Source organism: Lolium perenne, chromosome 7 (assembly GCF_019359855.2).
Source record: "Lolium perenne isolate Kyuss_39 chromosome 7, Kyuss_2.0, whole genome shotgun sequence".
Taxonomy (NCBI): domain Eukaryota; kingdom Viridiplantae; phylum Streptophyta; class Magnoliopsida; order Poales; family Poaceae; genus Lolium; species Lolium perenne.
Window position 1 is genome coordinate 309669581 of NC_067250.2, and position 8964 is coordinate 309678544.

Consider the following 8964-nt stretch of genomic DNA (forward strand, 5'->3'; position numbering starts at 1 on the left):
GCTGCGTCGGCGTCCATGACTCCCCCGGCACCCTCGATGTTCATGACTCCGTCGGCACCATCAACGTTCATGCCTCCCCCGCATCGTCGACGTTTATGCCTCCCCCGGCGACCGTGGATCCGGTTGCGGCGATGGAGCTGCCGCCGGGGCTCGCCGATGATGAGGACGTCGTCGAGGTTGAGGCGTCCATGACCCCGTTCATCTGATCATTTGGCCTGGAAGTCAAAGTTATTTTTTGCAGCCAGACTGACGGCATTTTGGTGGTCGTATGTTGGTCCAAACTTCATATTCGAAAACCTATTTGAATTTTGTGACCGTGTGTTGGCCCTAACTTTATACTCGAAAACATATTCAAATTTTTATGCTTCTGTTTGAGTTTTTAATTCAAATCATCTATCGGGGCTACCGTATGGGGAGCGCCGATCTTGGAACAGCTTTCCCAAATGGAGTATGTTGTGCCGGCGCCCCTACCAGCGACTATTGGGGGCGCGCTGGTGGAGATGCTCTTACATATCTTCATAGAGTTTCTAGTTCCGCTGTTTGGATTATATGTGATAGGTTTATCTTATTTAGATGCTATCTATTCATCTGCTCTGTTGATATGTATGTTTCGTTTACCTGTTATTTCTGTAATCATGATTTATCAGTTGTTTATTCGATCAATTTAAATAAAATATAATTTTGCTTATATATATTCAACATCATTGATCTTAGTTTATCACCCCTTTTAATAGGAAACTTTACAAAATCCACTTTGGTAGAATAACTTCATGCATATTTGGTGTTCTACAGTTTCATCAGTGTTGACATCAAAGAAATTCAAGATGAATAAACATGAATTTGGATACATTCTCTTCGAAGGGCCTAAATGTCATATTTAATTCATGAGTGATCTTGTTGTTCATTTTTGTTTAAGTGTTCATATTTGTCCCACCATCTTTATCAATTGAATAAGTCCACTTTCAACCTCTAGTTGTGAACCTTCACTTCATTTGAAATTTTCGCCACATTTTACCCTTTTCTTGAGACATTTCCTTAGTTTTTTAAATAAAAAATTTGAAAATCGGACTCGCTTGTTAGGCCGAGCCGGACATGACTATTGAATGCACGGAAGAATTTAGTGCCTCCTCATTAGGGCCTGCCAAATTAAGTAGTATAGAATTATGTTGCCGAAGATAGCGGCTAGCTGTAGCACAAGGCTCATGTAGTCATGTGCCATATCGGATACGCACCATATGCAGTGCACTGATTTGTTCGCCTAGTTAGTTTGGAAATAAATTATACAATATGCCAAGGATGAAAAATGGGCTTAAAGTTACAATTAAGAGGGTATCTCTTCTCACAAGGTCGCAATTAAGGACCTAAAAACAGTGATGTACTATAATGACTTATCCAGTTATCCTTGTAAGAAAAACATACTACCTATGTTCAAATTTTTGACAAAATATAAATATCTACAACATGAAACATATAAGCTATGAAAATGTATTTTGTAGAGAGTCTACTACTACTACTACCTTCATTTAAAAATAGGGGTCTTAGTTTCATCTGGATACGGATGCATGTAGACACTTTTTAGCTATAGATACGTCTGTATCCAGAAAAAATGAGGCATCTATTTTTAGACGGAGAGAGTATTAAAGATTTGGTATCTTCTTAAGTACTCGTACCTTTATCTATAACATCGGTGAAACATTTTTTTTTAGGGATACCATCAGTCAAACACGAAATATATTGTGTTTCAAATTTGTATGCCTTCTGACGAAGGGGCGTTACGGGCCTGTTTGGTTCCCAGCCACACTTTGCCAAGCCTAATTTTGGCAAGTGTGGCAGCAACAAAAGTGTGGCTAGGATTTTGGAAGCCACAAAGTGTGGCAAAAGTTGGTAAAAAATTCACTCTATGACAAGTGGGTCATATGGAAACTGAAGTGTGGTAGCTCTAAAGTGTGGCAAGAACCAAACACATGCCAAATTGCCAAATTTTGGTTTGGCGAAGTGTGGCTGGGAACCAAACAGGCCCTACATTTTTCAAACCCAAATGCGCACCGTGCGTGTGAGCCCGCCCCATTCTCCAAAGTTTGGCCCAGTTAGGCAAACCGTGGAAGAAAAATTGAAGAAGAAGAAAGAAAGAAGGCATCCAAATCCGCAGGCGCGAGCGACGCAACAACGGCCAAGAGAAGCGACCGCGACCGCGGCCGTCGCCTTTGCCCGCCTCGCAAGCTTCGCCCTCCCTCCAATCCCGCGCCACCGCCTCTCCGCCTCCCCAACCCCGCCGGCCAGATCGCGAGGCCCACGCCGAGGCAGCGCATCCGTCACATCATCTCCCCTACGCGTCGGGAACCCTAGCGGCGCGCGCGCGGGGGGGCGGCCGACAGGATGGCGTACGTGGACCAGGCCTTCTCCCTCACCGACGAGGACGACCTGGTCGACGGCGCGATGTGGGGCCGCCCGCGCGGGCCGCCGGTCAAGGAGATCGCCTTCGCCGCCGCGCTCCTCGCGTTCGGCGCCCTCGGCGTCGTCGCCGGCCTCGTCATGGCCGCTCATCAAGTCGGCGGCGACCGCTCCCACGGTGAGCCGAACATATCTGCCCACCTGTCTGCCTGCCTACGATTTTCGGCTCCAAGTTTCACTTGATTCGTTTGGGATTGGTTGGTGTAATCAGAGCCTCTGCTGTTCGTAATTTGCATAGTTGAGAACGAAATTCGTTCGTTTCTACCGCTAGGCGCGCGAATAGGATTGGAAATGCTGGGCTTCTTTTCCGTTGTCTGAAGCAACCGAGTGTGTTCGTCTGTCAGTTTAAGCCATATGCCATATGTCGGACGATTCATCACCCCGAGTTGCAGGTCACAGGAAATATCTAGACATCTATGTGCGATGTGTTTTTTTTCTTAGTATTAGCATATCAGAGACGTTAAATTCCTTCATTTCTACCGATACCCGAGAAGATGCTTGTGTGAAGTAACTGAGCATCTTTGTTTGTCAGTTCAAGCCATGCGATATGTCGGATGTTTCATCATCCCTCCTATCTGGTAGACATGCAGTTGGAGAAACTATCGCAAATAGACCAAAACTTGATCGTGGAATGTTCTACATGATGCCATGGGTTATGAAGTTTCGCTTGATTCGTTAGGGTGCTTAACTGGGCATGCAATTGGGATAGGTTGAGAGCGACAAGGAGGGGATTAGTTGGTGTAATCAGAGCCTCTGTTGTTTGTAATTTGCATAGTCGAGACGGAAATTCGTTCGTTTCTACCGCTAGGCGCGCGAATACGATTGAAAATGCTCGACTTCTTTTCCCTTGTCTGAAGTAACCGATTGTGCTTCTCTGTCAGATTAAGCCATTCCATATGTCGGATGCTTCATCACCCCGAGCTACAGGCCGTAGGAAATATTTTAGAGATCTGTGTGCGATGTCTGAACCTCTGGTAGGCATGCAGTTGGAGAAACTGGCCGCAATAGACCAAAACATACCCAACAAAAATTGGTCATGGAGTGTTCTTTTAAACATTAGGCCATAGGCCCGGCTTTATATATATAAAGCCACACGGCAGTCACAACATCCGAATCACATACAAGCAGGTTCCTGAACACCACACATAACTCAACTCAAGTCCACACAAGTAGAACCACCCAGATACAAGAAGCCAAAACACACCCACACAACAGCCCATAGTACATGTAGATAGCTGGCTTCATCATTCTTGTGCGCGCGTCGTCGTCTGGAGCCTCCTAACCCCTTCCATCACCACGTCCAAAGTCGCCCGGTCCCTCTGTCTGACCAGAGCCCTCCATCGCTGCATATACGAGTGCATATGGAAGAAAACGTCAGCGGGGTTGTTGATAAGCCTTCCCTCCATAGCTAGTTTGTTCCTAATATTCCAAAGCGCCCAACACTGGGTCGCGAAGGTGAACCAAGCTAGCCTACGTAAGGACCCCGAAAGACTCTGGACTAGCGCAATGAAATGCCCCGCCCCTGCTGGGTTCCAGTTACATTGCAGGAGCTCCCTCGCTCCCGCCCATGCCAGTTTGGCAAGATGGCATGAGAAGAAAATGTGGTCGCAGTCCTCCTCCTCCCCACAGAACGCGCACGCCCCCGTCGTCGGGCCATTCCTCTTAGCCACCTGTACCCCAGACGGTAGCCGACTCCTGATGAACTGCCACAGGAAAACTCTGATCCTGGGCGGGACCCTCGTCTTCCAGACCTCCCTAAAGTGCGTCACAACCGCCCCTTGCGAAAGGCGCCCGTAGATGGATCTGGTGGAGAAACACCCGGAAGGCTCGAGAGCCCAAGACACCTCGTCCTCCCCTACCGAGAAAGGGTGGAGATCGAATATCCTACACAGGTTCTCCCATTCCACGGCTTCCGCGGTGCCGAAGGCTCTCCGAAATCTGATGTGCCACCCATTGGTATCCCGCACCCCCGCAACTGTGGCAAAGTGGTTGTCACAGCATTGAAAGAGTCGGGGAAACAACAGCCTCAGGGGACCCTTCCCCGTCCATCAATCGAGCCAGAAGTACGTCCGTCTCCCATCGACGACCTTGTGCCTCGCTCCCAGCTTAAAGTACCATTTGATCTTCTGTATGGCATTCCAAAACTGGGAGCCCTTCGTTGGTACAAGAGGGGAGAAGATATCGTTCCCCCCAGGTACTTGGCTCGAATCAGGTCTGCCCAAAGACCCTCCGCACCCTGGTAGAGCTTCCAAATCCATTTCAACATCAGCGAAATGTTCATCAATTTCGTGTTGAGGATTCCCAATCCTCCCAGCTCCTTGGGCTTACATACCGTCGCCCAGTCGACCATATGGTACCTCCTCTTGTCCCCGGCTCCTTCCCAGAAAAATCGGGCTCTGGACTTATTCATTTCCCCATGTGTCGCCTCATGTAGAAGATAAATACCCATGGCGAACATCGGCAGGCTCGACAGACAGGAATTAGTCAGCTCGAGCCTCCCAGCCGAAGATAGAAATAGCCCCTGCCATGGGTCAACCCTATGACCCACTCTTTCCGTTAGGAAGTACCAGTCTGCGACCGATAGAGTCTTGTCCGAGACAGGAAGACCTAGGTAGGACATCGGCAAGCTCCCGAGGTTGCAATTGAGCAAGTCAGCCATCCTGCGTCGCTCCACATCGTCAACCCCTGTGACGATCACCTCACTCTTCGTGAAGTTGATCTTGAGACCCGACATGTTCTCGAAACAGAGTAAAAGCAGCTTCAGGTTCGCAATCCCGATGTCAGAAGGTTCAATCATGATCATCGTGTCGTCAGCGTATTGAAGGTGGGTGATTCCCCCTGGAATGAGGTGGGACACAACCCCCTGTATGTGTCTGCTCTCCTTGGCCCTGGTAAGGATCGCTGCCAGGGCATCCACCATAAAGTCAAAGAGAATGGGGGATAAGGGATCCCCCTGTCGAACCCCCCTCGCGTTCCGGAAATACTGACCCACCTCCCCATTGACGTTGATCGCCGTCTGTCCACCCGAGACAAGTTGCATCAGCCTGTGAACCATCCCAGCTGAGAATCCCTTCCTCAGCAGGACTTCACGGAGGAACTCCCAGTTCACTCGGTCATAAGCCTTCTCGAAGTCCAGTTTGAGAAGGAGGCCCTTGAGCTTCTTGACACGCAGCTCATGGGCAATCTCATGCAGTGCCAGCACCCCCTCGTGCAGGCACCGCCCTCTGATGAAAGCCGTCTGACTCCTGTCGATCGTCCTATGAGCAATCGGGGTCAATCTAGTCGCATAAGCTTTAGCTACAAATTTAAAAATCACGTTAATAAGTGCGATAGGCCTGTAGTGTTTGATCTCATCCGCCCCTATAATCTTCGGAATTAAAGAAATGATACCATAGTTAAGGCGCGCAATGTCAACTCTCCCTAGAGCAAAATCATTGAGGATGTTGAGGATAGGTCCCTTGAGGCTCTCCCAGAACCTCTTAAAGAACAACACCGGGAGCCCGTCCGGTCCAGGTGCCGAGTCTGGTTTCATGTCAGCGAGCACCTCGTCTAGCTCCGCCGGCGTGAAGGTAAGTAACAGATCCTCATTCTCCCCTTGAGAGACCCGTTCCTCCGCCGGCCAAAGGTTAGGGCCTAAGGAGAACACTTTCTCCTCCCCCACCGACCCCATGAGTCCCTGGTAAAAGCCATAGATGTGATCCACCAGGTCTTGTTGAACGGAGATTTCCCCATCTCCCGTAACTAGGCGGGGGATCATGCATTTCCGGCGCCTACCGTTCGCGAAAGCATGGAAGTAGGCCGTGCACGCATCTCCCTCCAGCGTCCACCTCACGCGGCTCCTCTGTTTCCAATATTCCTCCTCCAGGCTGTCCGATGCAATGATCTGATCCTCTAAGTTGTATCGGAGAGCCCAACCCTCCTCATCTAGCCCGTCAGAATCAGCCTTCGCATCTAAAACTCCTGTATCCGCTTCACCAAGCTCTCGCGGAACACCCGGCGCTCTCTCCCTAGATTGGCCCCCCAGCCCTTGAGGAACTGCCTAAGTCCTCGAGCAATATGCTGCCACAGGTCAATACTGGACCTGTGCACCCCAGCGTCCAGAATGGCCGAATCAATCTTGCCCCGTACCAGCTCCCCAAAGCCTGGTATCCCGAACCACCACGTTTGAAAGAAGAAGCGTGGGGGGCGCACCAACCCTCGCTCCCCGTTGTCCAATATCAAAGGGCAGTGGTCAGACCACGCGAGGGGGAACAGGGCCTCCCAGGACGGCGAGACGAACACCCTGTCCAGTACCGAACGAATTGGCGAGGCTTGATTGTTAGTCCATGTAAAACGAGCCCCCGCTCGACAGATTTCCCTCAAGGCCAAGCGAGCCAGGACGTCGTTAAACCGGCGCACCCGTGGCCAATTGACCGCCTACATGATGCAATGAGTTGTGAAGTCCTGTACAGCAAATGCTTTGATTGCTTAGCTCAGTCACCGGATTGGGATAGGCTGAGAATGACATGGAGGGGATTAGTTGGTGTAATCAGCCTCTGCTGCTTGTAATTTGCATAGTTGAGACTGAAATTCGTTCGTTTCTACCTCTAGGGGAATACGATTAAAATGCTATACTTCTTTTTCGTTATCGTTGTCTGAAGTAACTGATTGAAGCCATTCCATATGTCGGATGTGTCATCACCCCGAGTTACAGGTCATAGGAAATATGTTGGTAACGAATACGATTGAAAATACCAACTGGCCTTAATAGACCAAAACATACCCAACAAAAATTGATCATGGAGTGTTCTACATGATGTTGTGAGTTATGATTTATGAAGCCCTGTACAGCAAATACTTTGTTTGCATAGTCAGTCACCAGATGCAAAATCCTTATGCGTTCTGCATGAATGTTAACCTCTTTAATACTGAATTCGAACTGTTTCATTTAGACTAACATTTGTATGTGCATCATTGGTACATAGTGAAATTTCTCGATATCTTTCGCTTTTCCTGATGCTTGTTTGTCCTGTTTCTTTTTTTTCCTCTGGAAACAGGCATTTTCTTTACAGTGCTGGGTGTTGTAATGTTCATTCCTGGGTTCTACTACACGAGGATAGCATACTATGCTTACAAAGGGTACCAGGGCTTCTCTTTTGCCAACATCCCTCCTATCTGAAGGAGCAGCGGCCAGACCTGCGGTTGGACCTTCTCATCCAATACCCTGCTTATAAAGCATAAGCATACTTGTATTTCTTCTTATTTCTGTTTGTACACTTATTATAGATTGTACCAGTAGCTGTACATAGAAAAATGAATTGGTACAATACCAGAAGCCGTGACAATATAGTGATTTCACCCAAGAACTTGTTGATTACTATGTGATTGCATTGAGCTGTCAGACTGTCACGCTTGGTTCCTGCATGCTGTTCTGTTGTCTTGTATGCTTTCACCACGCCAGTTCAATGCCATGCTGCTCCGTCTCTGTTGGTTCTTGGTCTCTTAAAACCAAAGACATCTCTGTGTTACCTTGTGATGCTGAACAGCTTACTTACACATGTTTACCTGTGTGCTATTTTGCACGCGAACAGTTCTGCGCTGTCGCTAAGTTTATCTGTCTTCCACTGGGACTGTCTCGAACCGGTTCTGTTCACCAATCCGTAGAAAGAAACCGCCGTGGCTAAACTTACCCTTCCCACGGCAAGCCCAATAGGTTCAGGACTTCTTTTTTGTTGAGAGGAATAGGTTCGTGACTTGGCCGGTATACAGATACGATTACGAATAGGAAGCCTCTTGGAGGTCTCCGTCCGTTGTGGCTGGCTCTCTAGTCTTAAATATCGAGTAGATCCTACATAATCCCAAAGCAATCCCTAATCTCTAGCTCAGAACTCGCGGGTGTTTAGACGATCGTACCGCCGAAGATGCTGCCGTTGTTACCTGACGATGTGATCTCCGAAATACTCTCATGGGTACCTGTGAAGCAGGCCTGCAGAAGAAACATTCACATGGGACGTTTCGCTCGGGTCGTCCCCCGCGGGCGACGACCGGGCGAACCCTAGCCTCCCTCGCCTCCACTCCCCCTCCTCCCCCCTCCTCCGCCGCCGCCGGCGCGGGCCGCCGGGCAAAGCCCGCGCGGTGCCGGCGGCGGCGGGACCTCCATTACCCGCTCGCGGTGCGGCTCTGCGCGGGGCAGTAGCGGACGGCGGCGGTGCTCCTAGGGGCTCTCCGAGCTCGGTCCAGCGGCGGCGGGACGGCAGGTCGACGGCGGCTCGTGGCGGAGGGGTGGGCGGAAGCGGCGTGCGGCAGCGACGGAAGGCAGCGGCGGAGGGAGATGCTGGTGGCGACGCCGCTCGGATTGGGGCCAGGCGGGCCCCGATCTGGGCCGGACGGGCCTCGTCCTGGACCAGGAGGGTCTGGATGTGGCCAACGCCGGCGGAGCCCCCCATGCTGCCCCATCGCTGGTTCCGGATCTGGGCCAGGTGGGCCTGGGTCCGGCGGCCCTCGGCAGCGCGGCCCGCGAGGTGCCTCCTACGT

At 50.3% G+C, this 8964-nt stretch overlaps 1 protein-coding gene across 1 annotated transcript; it reads left to right on the forward strand.

The window, feature by feature from the left end:
• The first annotated feature begins 2146 nt into the window (after positions 1 to 2146).
• Positions 2147 to 7854, forward strand: LOC127311785 (uncharacterized). The gene is made up of 2 exons (XM_051342240.2): positions 2147 to 2569; positions 7488 to 7854. The coding sequence occupies exons 1-2, from the start codon at positions 2377 to 2379 to the stop codon at positions 7607 to 7609; spliced, it is 315 nt and encodes a 104-aa protein (XP_051198200.1). The 5' UTR covers positions 2147 to 2376; the 3' UTR covers positions 7610 to 7854.
• Positions 7855 to 8964: the final 1110 nt, after the last annotated feature.